This window comes from Mirounga angustirostris, unplaced genomic scaffold, assembly GCF_029215605.1.
Source record: "Mirounga angustirostris isolate CCGP_5_RB_7025 unplaced genomic scaffold, mMirAng1.0.hap1 SCAF_3, whole genome shotgun sequence".
In the NCBI taxonomy this organism is placed as follows: domain Eukaryota; kingdom Metazoa; phylum Chordata; class Mammalia; order Carnivora; family Phocidae; genus Mirounga; species Mirounga angustirostris.
The window spans coordinates 28319292-28332579 of NW_026991711.1; the positions used below are offsets into that span (position 1 = coordinate 28319292).

Consider the following 13288-nt stretch of genomic DNA (forward strand, 5'->3'; position numbering starts at 1 on the left):
TATTTGAGAGAGAGAGAGAACTCGAATAGTGGGGAGTGGAAGAGGGAGAGGGAGAAGCAGACTCCCTGCTGAACAGGGAGCCCAACGTGGGGCTCTATCCCAGGACCCTGAGGTCATGACCTGAGCTGAAGGTGGACACTTAACCGACTGAGCCACCCGGCACCCTTATATTTTTAACCGCTAAAATTTTAATTGACTTAAAGTATCATATTTAGAAAAGTAATGGAGTGGCAGTGGAATAGATTTGGTGTTTAGTTAAGAGAAATGTAAAGTCACAGTTAAGTCATTAGCAAGGCTGTTATTAAGTTGAAAATTCACAATAAGACCAATGTTGAGTTAAATTATAGGATTTGGACTCAATGTGGAGACTCTAAATTTGTTTATTTATTTATTTTAAAAGATTTTATTTATTTATTCGACAGAGAGAGAGACAGCGAGAACAGGAACACAAGCAGGGGGGAGCAGGAGAGGGAGAAGCAGGCTCTCCGCGGCGCAGGGAGCCCGGTGCGGTGCTTGATCCCAGGACTCTGGGATCATGACCTGAGCTGAAGGCAAACGCTTAACGACTGAGCCACCCAGGCACCCCTCTAGATTTGTTTATTAACAGCAATTGCAATAAAACAGTATAACACAGTGCTAGTATTCTGTTTCACAGTGATTTTTCAGTAAACTGAAGTATGTTTAGCTTGATGTCTAGTTAAGTGTTTAGTTGACTGTGCTTATTCAGATTACCTAACATGAATAGGCATTCTTTCATGATTTGTCATGCAGTATTACCAAATTGCTGGGTGTAAGTATATCTATAGATCATCATGAGGTTATATTTGTCCCATTTCTTTGGGCTTATTTCATCACAGATGTAAGTATTTCTGTGCTCATTATGATAAAACATGAAAAAATCATAAATCATTTTGTCTGTATTTTTTTAAAAGGTTAGTTTAAGTATATTGAAATAAATTTCAAAGAAAAACTCTTTAAAAAAATCTTTCATGTACCATTAAAGTGGAATTTTTTCTTGTTTCTTGTTCAATAGCCCATTTCAAATCTTTGTAAATAAATGGAAATAGATCTATGAGAAAAGTATGATTACTGACAAATTACCCTGCAACTTAACTTAGTAACACAGCAGACATTTATCACCTCATGACATTTACCATTCCTGTGTCAGGAATTTGGAAGCAGGTTAGTGGAGTATTTCTGGCTCTGAATCATGAGATTGCAGTTACGCTGTAGATCAGTTCTGCAATCTTCTCAAGGTTCTACGGTGACTGTAGAATCGGCTTCCAAGCTCACTCACATATGGCTATTGGCAAGAGACCTCAGTCCTCTGACTGTTGACTGGAACCCTCATTTCACTGCCACATGGTGCTCTCCATAAGGCTGCTTGAGTGTCCTTGGAACATAGCAGCTGTTTTCTCTAGAAGTGATTCCAGAGAGAGAGCAAGGATGATGCCACAATACTTTGTAGGTCCTAGTCTTGGAAGGTAGACACCATCACTTCTGCTCTTCTGTTTGTTTAGAAGCAAGTCCCTAAATTGAACCTACTCTCAAAGAGTGGGGAATCAGGCTCTGCCTTCTAAAGGGAGGAGTAAAGAATTGGAAGACATAGTTAATGACCACAGTAATGTAGACTAGGAAGTCTTAGAACATATGATAAATGCTATACTGGTTCCTTAATAGAGTATTTGTCAGTTCTGACGCTGTATTAGATTTATCTGTGTAGCCTTTATAAAGCAACAAAGCAAAACACAAATGGTTGAATTACGCCTGTTGATTCACTTGCAGTCAGGTTTTTCTATAGGTGTTTTCTACTGTGCAACCAAAGCTCTTCATTGTCTTTTTTTTAAGATTTTATTTATTTATTTGACAGAGAGACAGTGAGAGAGGGAACACAAGCAGGAGGAGTGGGAGAGGGAGAAAGCAGGCCTCCCACTGAGCAGGGAGCCTGATGTAGGGCTCGATCCCAGGACCCTCGGATCATGACCTGAGCTGAAGGCAGACACTTAACGACTGAGCCACCCAGGCGCCCTCTTCATTGTCTTTTAAAGATGTACTTTTTGATTCAGTGATGTAGGTTACTGCTGTACTTTTGTAGAACTGTTATAGAATAGAGCTAATAAATACAGTATGTACAGTTCATGGCACAAACTAGGTGTTCGGTAGATGTTAGTGCTTGGCTGTTGCTACTATTTTATTCTTATTTAGCCTAAATTGTAAAATGACCATTAATTACATGGGTAACAATCTTAGCTTAGTTGAAAAACAATTACCTGGCTTTTTGTTAGGATTGGGCATGGCTCAGGCATCAAAAACTTTCTTTGCTCACTCTGTTCCTCCTTCACTTAGCCCCCACTATCTCCCCCCCATCCAAAAAAAAATCAATAACCAAAATTATTTGTTTGTACTTCCACATATTTATTATTCAAATATAAGCCAATCCAAATACATAATTTCTTCTCTTTCCCCCACACAAATGGTAACATGATAGCCGGTTTTCTCTACCTTGCCTTTTTTTTTTTTTTTTAATAACATAATATTTGTTTCAGGGGTACAGGTCTGTGATTCATCAGTCTTACACAATTCACAGCGCTCACCATAGCACATACCCTCCCCAGTGTCCATCACCCAGCCACCCCATCCCTCCCAACCCCCACCACTCCAGCAACCCTCAGTTGGTTTCCTGAGATTAAGAGTCTCTTATGGTTTATCTCCCTCTCTGGTTTCGTCTTGTTTCATTTTTCCCTCCCTTCCCCTATGATCCTCTGTCTTGTTTTTCAAATTCTTCATTATCAGTGAGATCATATGATACTTGTCTTTGTCTGATTGACTTATTTTGCTTAGCATAATACCCTCTAGTTCCATCCATGTCGTTGCAAATGCAAATAATACTCCATTGCATATATATACCACATCTTCCTTATCCATTCATCTGTTGATGGACATCTAGGCTCTTTCCATAGTTTGGCTATTGTGGACATTGCTGCTATAAACTCTACCTTTTTGAACATAACAAATTGATAAGGAAAATTTCTCTATGATAGGAACACTTCCTCATTCTTTTTTGTGTCTTTTTGCTGTATTCCATTCGCTTGTGTAGATTAGTATAATTTCTTTTTCCAGTCCTCTGTAAATGGACATTTTGCACATTTTTTATTTTGCAATCAGTGTGACAGTGAATGATCTGTGTATGTGTCACTTTGAATATGTAAGTATGTCTGTAAAGTAACTTCAGAGAAATAGAATTGCTAGGTCATTTGCACTTGTGATTGTATGCTACCAGTCTCCTCACAGCAGCCAGTGTTTAAAAACTGTGTGTATCCCCATAGTCTTATCTGCAGAATATATATTCGTATCTTTAGATTTTGCCAGCTTTATAGCTGAAAAATGATATTTCAGTATAGCTTAAGTGTGAATTTCTTTTATGGATGAGGGTGTATTTTTACTCATATTTATACTAACTTTTTCTGTTTAGTATCTATTTGTATTCTTTATCTTCTTTCTCTTACGATTTTGGTCTTACTGATTGATAGAAACTACATATTAGGAGAATTCACTTTTTGGAATGGATTAAATTATTTGAGCTTTTTTTATTTGTCTTTTGACTCTTCATTCCAAAGTTTTTGCCTTTTTTTTGTATAATCAAATTACTCTTGTAATACAGATTTCTGTCATTATTCAGAAAGTCTTCATTACTCCAGAGTTATAAAATAACTTCCTTGTTTTTTTTCCTAATACTTTAGTGGTTTCATATTTTTCAGTTTTAGATTTATTGTGGTGTATGGAATCAGTTATAGAACCAACTTAGTTTTTAATAACTGCCACTTGTCTCAGTATCATTTATTGTATAGTTCATCTCTTGCACATTGACTTGGATGCCACCTTTATAAAATCATAATTCATGTATTTATTTATTTGGGTCTGTTTCTAAACTTGTAGTATGTTTTCAGGTTTTCTTTTAGTGCCCTCTCTGGGTTTTCTAGCTATTTAGTTCTTGGGGTAGGGGAAAGGGGAGGGCACTTTTTGTATTTTTATTGGTTCCACGCTAATAGTTTTTGATGCTCTGGTACTGTTTTTACTTTGTTATAACTTCTCTTTTTAATAATAATAAAGCCTACCGAGTTTAATACATACATTAGTACAAATGTGGAAGGATACAGAATATTGGCTATGTAGATCGTGTAAAATACATTACTATAAGGGAGAACTTATATTTCTTCATTGCCTTCCATGGGGTAGGTGCTTTTTACATATAATAATTCACTTAACTATCATACCAACTAAGTCTGTTTGTAACTGAAATTTTTAGAATGTGCAATTGTTTATGGCTAAATTTCCTTCAACATTGCTTTTTTTCTTCAGTTGTGATGCAGATCCATCAGCCCTAGCAAAATATGTTCTCGCTTTGGTAAAGAAAGACAAAAGTGAGAAAGAGTTAAAGGCATTATGTATTGATCAACTGGATGTATTTCTTCAAAAAGGTAAAATCTTTGGTTTAAAAATAGTAGTTTATTTTAATAAATGCTTTAAAGCAAGATTTTCCATAATATTAAAGGAACTCCATAAGAGAACACACTCTAATTATAACAAAGTTGAATAAACAGTATTATTACTGATTATAGCTTATTTATAATGAAAACCTTTTTCATTAGTATCTTTATTCTCTTTCTTAAAGGAAGCCGATATTTCTCTTTAAAAGATTAAGTAAATGAATGCTTGTTTATTTAAAGATCGTATTGCTTAAGAAGCTTCTGGGGATGTTGTCTAGATAGTGTTTCTAACTTTTTTCACTTTGCTACCATCTAGATAATAATATTTATGTTTGGCACTCTGGGCGCAGGGTACCTGGAGACTAGTCATGGCTGGAAGCCACTGGCCTAGAAGCTCTGGCCATCCTAGTTCCACTACCCTGAAATTGAATGGATTTAGTATTACCATAGGATTTGTGTCATGACACACTGGTTGGGAAGCTATTGGTCTTAGTTTAATTTCTAGAGTTATAAAAGTCATTGTATATTTCATCATATTGAACTATGATGTATAGAAGGGGAGAAATCATATCTTAGCAAATGTCTTTAATCTGTGGGGTTTTTTTTGTTGTTGTTGTTAGAGACGCAGATATTTGTGGAAAAGCTTTTTGATGCTGTGAATACAAAGAGTTATCTACCTCCTCCAGAGCAGCCATCATCAGGAAGCTTAAAGGTAGAATTTTTTCAGCACCAAGAAAAAGATATAAAAAAAGAAGAGGTAAGGATTTGTGTTAAACTTTAGATGTTCTTTAAAAACATATAAGGAATAATTAAACTGAGGTTTACTTTCTGTGTTTGTGTCAAGAATCCTCAGGACCATCCCTAGGAGCAGTCATAGAACTTAACACTTAGTCATACTCATGGCTATGATTTTACAGCAAAATCAACAAAAGGAAAAAGTAGGTGTTGCGAAGTCTGGGGGAAAACAGACATAAGCTTCTAGAGGCTTCTCCTAGGAGAGTCACAAAGGATGCACGTAACAAGTAGTTTTCTACACATTTGAACTAGGGAAGCTCATTAGAGACTCAGTGTCCAGGGTTTTTATTGAGGGCTGGTCACAGATGCACCTTCTGTCTACTAGGTACCAAAATTCCAAACTCTCAGAGGAAAGCATGTGTTCAGCATAAAACCGTATCGTTGACACAATTCAGGCATATAGTGAGCTGTTATTATCAGGGAATGATGGGAACCCTCCAGAAATCAGAGTTCACAGACACCAGCCAAGGGCCTACCTTATAATAAGCAGGCCTTTCTAAGGATGACAGTCTCAGGCTTACTTTTTAACTCTTTTCTGTATAGTATCTTACAGCTGTGGACTCGCATTATCTGTGTTCTGTGAAAATAATTAGATTGACGTTAGATCTATTTGCTTCTATCCTGCCTGAATTTTGTAGGGGGCTGTTTTTAAGGTAGTCTCGTAAAAGGACCTTCACAGGGCAGTGGGCATGACTTCATCCTTTAAGAGTTTTAGAAGAATTTACCTTTTATACAAGATTGCCATTCTTAATAATCATAAAAATTCAGATCTTCTTAATTTGATGTTTAAAGATTGTAATTCGAGCAAAACTAATTGACAGTTAAGCTGTTATATTTCTGCAGTTGGCCTAGCTTTAGGTCAAATAAATCTTGGTTAAAATTTTGGCTTTATCAGTCAGTGCTTTATGACCTTGAAAACGTTACTTTGCCAAGCCTTAGTTTACTCAGCTGTGAAATGGAAACACTATAGGGTTGTTGTGAGGAATAATAAAATGTTGTCTGTAGAGCACTTGGCGTAGTGGGTAGCACATAGTATGTTCTCAGTAAATGGCAGTTCCTATTACTGTTGAGAGGTCGTTGTGTGGTAGAAGATGTGATTGGGTTTTTTCCCCTCATACTCTTTTTTTCTTTACAGATTATGTAAGTAATATTTGTTTATTATGTAATGATATAAACATATGTGTAACATTACATAGTAAGTCTCAAATATATTTTTATTCTGCATCTGAACACATTTACACACATGTACATGTATGTAGTTACACAAATGTGCGCATAAAACACCCCTATCACTTCTCAGTGAAAGGGAAGGCCAGAAATAATTTTGTGCATATTTCATACCTTACAGTAGGGGTTCTATTAATAAGGAAAGGGATAGTTGCTATTGTGCTGGCAACTGCTTACGCCACGTAGAGATGCACAATAATTTATTTAAGTTTTGCCCACCGATGCAAGTTTGATGGGTTAGTTCTAGATTTTTGCTATTGCAAATCATATTTTAATTCTTAGAAAATCTTAAGTAGTCTCGTAGTCTCTGGATTTGAGAAGCAGTAAGAAGTCTTCCCCCAAAACGAATTAGTGGCAAAACCTTAGTCTTACGTCTATTGACATAATAATATTTCTCCACAGTTTTCTTGACCAATTGTGAAGGATATTTATCCCTGATCTTTCAGAACTGTCAAAATGTCAGATGACAACCTGGATTTAAAATACCGTGGGTATAGTAAAAGTTGCCAGTTGAGCATGTACTGTGGAATATGATGATCTGTCAACATAAATTACTCACGAGTGTGTGTTGAAGCAAGTAGAAGGGAAAAGGTGCATTGTACCGTACCCTGTTTTTTTTTTTTGGGTGGGGAAGGGTCGAAATGGGTGGGAAGAGGAGAATGAAAGTATAAGAAAAAAAAGACTTAAAAAAAGGCTTTTAAGCTGTGTTTCTTAGAGTTTGGCCTATTAATAGGATTTCCATTTAATTTATCACCCAACAATGGACACTTCTGACAGTAAGAGGCTCTTACCCAGAGGGGTATTGGAACAACTGGCATAAACTGGGACACTGTTCTATTATCCTATAGACTGCCTACATCAGATTGTCTTAGAGTTCTTATTAACAATGCGAAGTCTTGAGTCCTATCATATTTACAGAAACCACATGTTCAGTATTTCCTGTATTTGTTTATCCTCTAAATCTTTTTTTTCTAGTAACACCTATTAATGTCCTATGTAACAGTGTTCTAGAGAGTATAGCATGGAAAATTCTGGCCTCAGAAAAGTAGCGCACTGATCAAGGGAATATTTTCCAGGGCTGCTTTCTATTAATATAATACGAATGGAGGCCCCTTGTAGGGAAGAGGAATATATAGCTGCCATACTGCTGAGAACTGGAGAACTGTTTGACCTTACATATCATTTTCTCTTACATCTCTTTTTCTGACTTGGTTAGTTCTAATGCATTCTGCTCTATTTCCTAATGTGTGTGGTGCCTGGCCAAATCCGTGAAACCAAAACATGAGTGTATGTTGGACTTTTGAAAGAAGAACTAAAATTGACTTTCTACTAATAATGTTAAAATGAGGACATTTGCCTAAGTGTTTTCTCACCACTGTTATCTAAGATAAACATTTCTGAGTTTCTTTAGCATTCACTGTAACTTTCAGCAAACCTTTCTTCTATGGTTAAATTAAATGATTGTACTTAGAAGAGAAATTTTCTTAATGCTTTTAGAAGAGAACAATTTCACGTCTGTATTTTAATATCAGTTAAATCATTCAAATAGTAACATGGCAAGGAATAACTTGCTAAACTTAATGCAAATTTTTCTTTGTATATCAGATCACAAAGGAGGAAGAGCGAGAGAAGAAGTTTTCCAGAAGACTAAATCATAGTCCTCCCCAGTCAAGTTCCCGATACAGAGAAAATAGGTGATTGATTGAACCATGTTCAGTGCTTAGACATTGGATATCTTTTGTATGAATGCTTAGACTTGATTATCTCGCCTAGGGGCAAGTAATGTCTACTCTTCTTTTGGTCTAGGAAAGTGTAACTCAGTTCCTTTCTTACCAAGAATATCTGTGTCACATTTGTAGGTCCTGGAATTGAGATTAAGAATAGTGCTTGCATGAAGTGAGAACTGTTTTTGCATGGAGTTTCCCTTTAGTGTGAATAAATTATTTTTCCCACTAAGGCTTCAAAAGCATTTAGTGTAGGCAGTAGATGCGCTACATGCCTGTAAGTATGAGGTTAGGTGTGTACAGGACAACGTGCTAAGAGATGTGATGTACCGATGCCAGATGTATAGATGTCTTTGTGTATAAGGTTAGGGATTGAGACTTTCCTTTAAAGGGGTTTTAGAGTTCTTGAGCAGATCATGTTCAGGTTTTCAATTTGAGTTTCCTATATATGCTGTGGAATAAAGAATCATGTTTACAGGAATAAAATGTGACTTTTGCATTTAATGAGTATTTTCTGTATCTACTTACTTTCCTGAAAGTGATCATTTTATTTCTTTAGAAGTCGTGATGAGAGGAAAAAAGATGATCGTTCTCGCAAAAGAGATTATGATCGAAACCCTCCTCGAAGAGATTCATATAGAGACCGGTACAATAGAAGACGAGGCCGAAGTCGAAGTTACAGCAGGAGTCGGAGTCGAAGTTGGAGTAAAGAGAGGCTTCGTGACCGGGATAGGGATAGAAGCAGGACTAGAAGCAGAAGCAGAACACGAAGCCGGGGTAAATAATCCATATATATGTATGTTCTGATTAGCATTCTTCTATTGTGAATACGCTGCATTTGAAGGTTTTAAAAATGGTTTTTAATTTTTGTCAGTGTTGTCTTCATTTTTTCTATTTTGATGTATTTTGTGGTCGAAGTGAATGCTTTTTTAAAAATTTCTTTTAAAAATTTTATTTCATGTAAATTAAAACCACAGTCACCACTGCATGCCCATTGCAATGACTAAAAGTAAAAAGACTGACTTTATCTAATATTGGTAAGGATAGAGATAAACTGGAACTCTCTGGAAAAAACTTTCACAGTATCTTAAATTTAAATCTACACCTACCAAATGACCCAGCCATCCCAACTCCAAAGTATTTATGTAAGAGAAACAAAAGTGTATTTCCACACAACTGGACGGAAATGATCATGGTACCTTCCTTTGAAATAGACAAAAACTAGAAACAACCCAAATGTCATGCGAATGGATAACCTGATGCATCCATACAGTGGAAGAAAAGGATGGAACTTTTGATATATGTCACAAAAGGATGAATCTCAAAATAATAATGCCGAGTGAAAGAAGCCAGATAAAAAAGAATATACATGTATATAAAATTTTAGAAAATGCAAACTAATCTCTGGTGACAAAAAAAAATCAGTGGTTGCCCTGGATGGAATAAAGGGCAGAGAATTATCAAGGAGTGCAAGGATATTTTTGGGAGTGATGAATATGTATCTATATTATTTTGGTTATGATTGGTTTCACACATATATACATAGATAAAATTCATTAAATTGTATAAATATGTTCAGTTTATTATATAAGAGTTATATTTTAAAATTAGGAAAACAGTTAAAATTCTCATTTCAGATGAATATATTTGCAAGAGCATGTCATTTCCAACATGTATAATTTTTCTTCCAATGTGTGTTATTTCAAGGAAGATACTGGAGGCAATAAAACAACTAAAATACTTCAAGTAAAACACCTTTACTCAAATTAGATTTTTTGCTACTGTTTTAGCTTTTATTGTACAGTCACTTAGTCTTAGGGAAATAATATTTACGGGTTTTGTATAAGTTTTATACTTCTCTCTTACTCTTAGATTTTTCTCTCTCTGTGATCTAGGCCTTCTGCACATTGCTTCACTTAAGTAATCTTCTTTATACCTTTTCTCTCTCCTTGGGACCAAACACAGCCCAGTTAATGGTTTTGTTCATGATTAATACGAACTCTTTTTCTTTCCTCTTAGCTCATCCGTTTCCGTCTTCAATAAATAGTTTTCACTATTTAATACTATTAATAGTGTATACTATTTATTTAAAAAGCCATGCTAGGATCTTTGGGTGGATTACAACTAAATGTTCATCAGAGAAAAAATAACCATACTTTTATTGTATATTTTGTTTTGTGGGCTGATGTTATGCATACTAAGATTGCACTGAAGAAAATAAAAGATCTCTTTTCTGTAAACAGCACTCCAAGAAAAAAAAATCTCATTAAGTGCAGCAAATTTTGTGTGATTTTTATAGTTCAGGTCATATTGAAAAGAAATAGCTTATCTTGGAACATTGTGTATTCATTTAGTAGTTATTAAAGGAAAAGGAGGCTTGTGTACAGTTTGAACATTTTCTCTGTGTTTAGCAAAAATACCACTGTTTTGTAGATCTGGGACTTTTTTTATAGTGTATTGTTTTATAAGTTATTTATATTTTGTTGCAGAAAGGGATCTAGTAAAACCTAAATACGACCTGGATAGGACAGATCCACTAGAAAACAATTATACTCCAGTCTCTTCGGTACCTAATATTTCATCTGGTCACTACCCTGTACCTACTTTGAGCAGCACTATTACAGTAATTGCTCCTACTCATCATGGTAATAACACTACTGAAAGTTGGTCTGAATTTCATGAAGACCAAGTGGACCATAACTCATATGTAAGACCACCAATGCCAAAGAAACGGTGTAGAGACTATGATGGTAAGTCTTTTACTGTTTCCTGAAGTACTGAATTAGTATTTCCAGTTGACTAAATTCCACAAGTTTAGGTTGCACAGTTATTCATAGAAAGCCCAGTTAATGGTGGTTAGTCAGTCTTAGGCACTTCTTGAATTTCTCAGTATTATTTAAACCTTCATTAGTCACTACTGACTATTGTATATCCATCTAAAGATAGTGCTTATTTACACATAAGTCTTAATATATTTTTGGAGTTTACCAAACAGGAGTAGTATGTACTGAGTTGTTCATCTGGGAATCTGCTACTGAAACATTCGTGACAAAACTCACTTCTTTAGAAATCAGTGGTTATTGGCATGTGATTAGAACCTAGAAATGTGAATATTCACCTGTAAGAATTTTATAGATGAAGACTGTCAAAGTTTTACTGTAAAAGTTTTATAAATTGTACTAAAGTTATAGTTGCAATATTCTCAAAGTTTTAAGTGAGATTTATTTATTTATTTTTAAAGGTTTTATTTATTTATTTGACAGAGAGAGACACAGCGAGAGAGGGAACACAAGCAGGGGGAGGGGGAGGGAGAAGCAGGCTTCCTGCTGAGCAGGGAGCCCGATGCGGGAGCTCGATCCCAGGACCCTGAGACCATGACCTGAGCCGAAGGCAGACGCTTAACGACTGAGCCACCCAGGCGCCCCTTTTAAGTGAGATTTAAATAAAGGAAATGAAAAATAAATAAGGGAAATGCTTCTAATGACAGAAAATACGTAAAAGTTTTATATCCTCTTGCTAGCTAGGTATACTCATTTTAATTTGTGGATATACTTTTTTAATGTGTATGTTAGCTATATTTACTTTGTAAGTATTTTATGTTACTGGAAATTAGCTCTTGTGTTATGGTTAGTTATACTGGCCCAATATTAAAAATATTCTTTTTTTTTTTTTTTTAAAGATTTTATTTATTTATTTGACAGAGAGAGAGACAGAAAGAGAGGGAGCACAAGCAGGGGGAGTGGGAGAGGGAGGAGCAGGCTTCCCGCTGAGCAGGGAGCCCGATGCAGGGCTCAATCCCAGAACCCTGGGATCATGACCTGAGCCGAAAGCAGACGCTTAACGACTGAGCCACCCAGGCGCCCCAATATTCTTATTTTTAAATATCTTACCTTTGTTAACTTACAGAAAATTTATATATCTGACACTTTCCATGTATCTAATTATTCTTCCTTACAGAAAAGGGTTTCTGTATGAGAGGAGACATGTGCCCTTTTGACCATGGAAGTGACCCTGTAGTTGTAGAAGATGTGAATCTTCCTGGCATGCTGCCTTTCCCAGCACAGCCTCCAGTTGTTGAAGGACCACCTCCTCCTGGACTTCCCCCACCTCCGCCAATTCTTACACCTCCACCTGTGAATCTGAGACCCCCAGTGCCACCACCAGGCCCATTACCACCTAGCCTACCACCTGTCACAGGTAAGTAAATCTATTTGTTTGCCAGTACCTATTATCTGTCCATTCATAGCCTTTTTAAAAGTTAATAGTTTGATGCTTGCTTTTGTTAAAAATACCTAAAATAATCCTAAGGATGCCTGCTAGAAACCAAGGGCAAGATTCTCTTATTTAGAATATATCCCCACTTTGCAGGCTTTGCCAAACCTATGGTTTACTGTGGTGTGGAGTGGCCCTGACTTAGCACATCCCTGATGAATCCCAGCTCTCAGTAGTTCTTTATAGTTTAAGACAAACCTGTTTTGGAATACAGTAAAAGGATATTTTACCCTAAAAATCTAATATAGTTGTAAGAACTTGAGTTTGTAGATATTATAATTTTGCTGATAAATGAGAATATCATGTTTGGATATACAATAACTTATTTTATTTGTTTGCTTTCAGATGATATTTCTTATTCTTTGGTTTTGACAGGACCACCACCTCCACTTCCTCCTTTGCAGCCATCTGGCATGGATGCTCCCCCAAACTCTGCAACCAGTTCTGTTCCTACTGTAGTAACAACTGGCATTCATCACCAGCCTCCACCTGCTCCACCCTCTCTTTTTACTGCAGGTGCAGTTTTGCCCCTCTTTATATTCATAATGTAGTGAGGCTTTAGAGCAGAGTTTAGATAAGGAATTTAAAAATGTCTAGAGTGACTAGCTCTGTTAGGTTTATTTTTCTCACAAAAATCATATAGAATAAAATGTAGAAATGGTGAATGTATATTAAATGCAAGTCCTCAGGATTTTTAAAAGACTAAGTTATATTTTTTATTTAACTTATTTTTATAAAACTAAATTTTCTTTTTTATATATATAGCGTGTTAGCTCTGTATTA

The 13288-nt window shown here is 35.9% G+C and overlaps 1 protein-coding gene across 15 annotated transcripts in view; it reads left to right on the top strand.

Moving 5' to 3' along the window:
- The window catches only part of RBM26 (RNA binding motif protein 26), a 257474-nt gene that overhangs the window by 24537 nt on the left and 219649 nt on the right, over nucleotides 1–13288 (top strand). For 8 of the 15 annotated variants that reach the window (XR_010409963.1, XR_010409964.1, XM_064585954.1 and 5 more), the window contains exons 2-8: nucleotides 4360–4478; nucleotides 5108–5244; nucleotides 8115–8203; nucleotides 8793–9010; nucleotides 10723–10983; nucleotides 12191–12430; nucleotides 12851–13021. Coding sequence is in view for 13 of the 15 variants with exons in the window: in XM_064585954.1 (XP_064442024.1) it covers nucleotides 4360–4478; nucleotides 5108–5244; nucleotides 8115–8203; nucleotides 8793–9010; nucleotides 10723–10983; nucleotides 12191–12430; nucleotides 12851–13021 (1235 nt within the window). In the remaining 2 variants the exon portion in view is untranslated. The remainder of the gene's footprint in view (nucleotides 1–4359; nucleotides 4479–5107; nucleotides 5245–8114; nucleotides 8204–8792; nucleotides 9011–10722; nucleotides 10984–12190; nucleotides 12431–12850; nucleotides 13022–13288) is intronic. The other 7 variants (XM_064585957.1, XM_045869592.3, XM_045869593.3 and 4 more) reach the window with 1 other exon arrangement.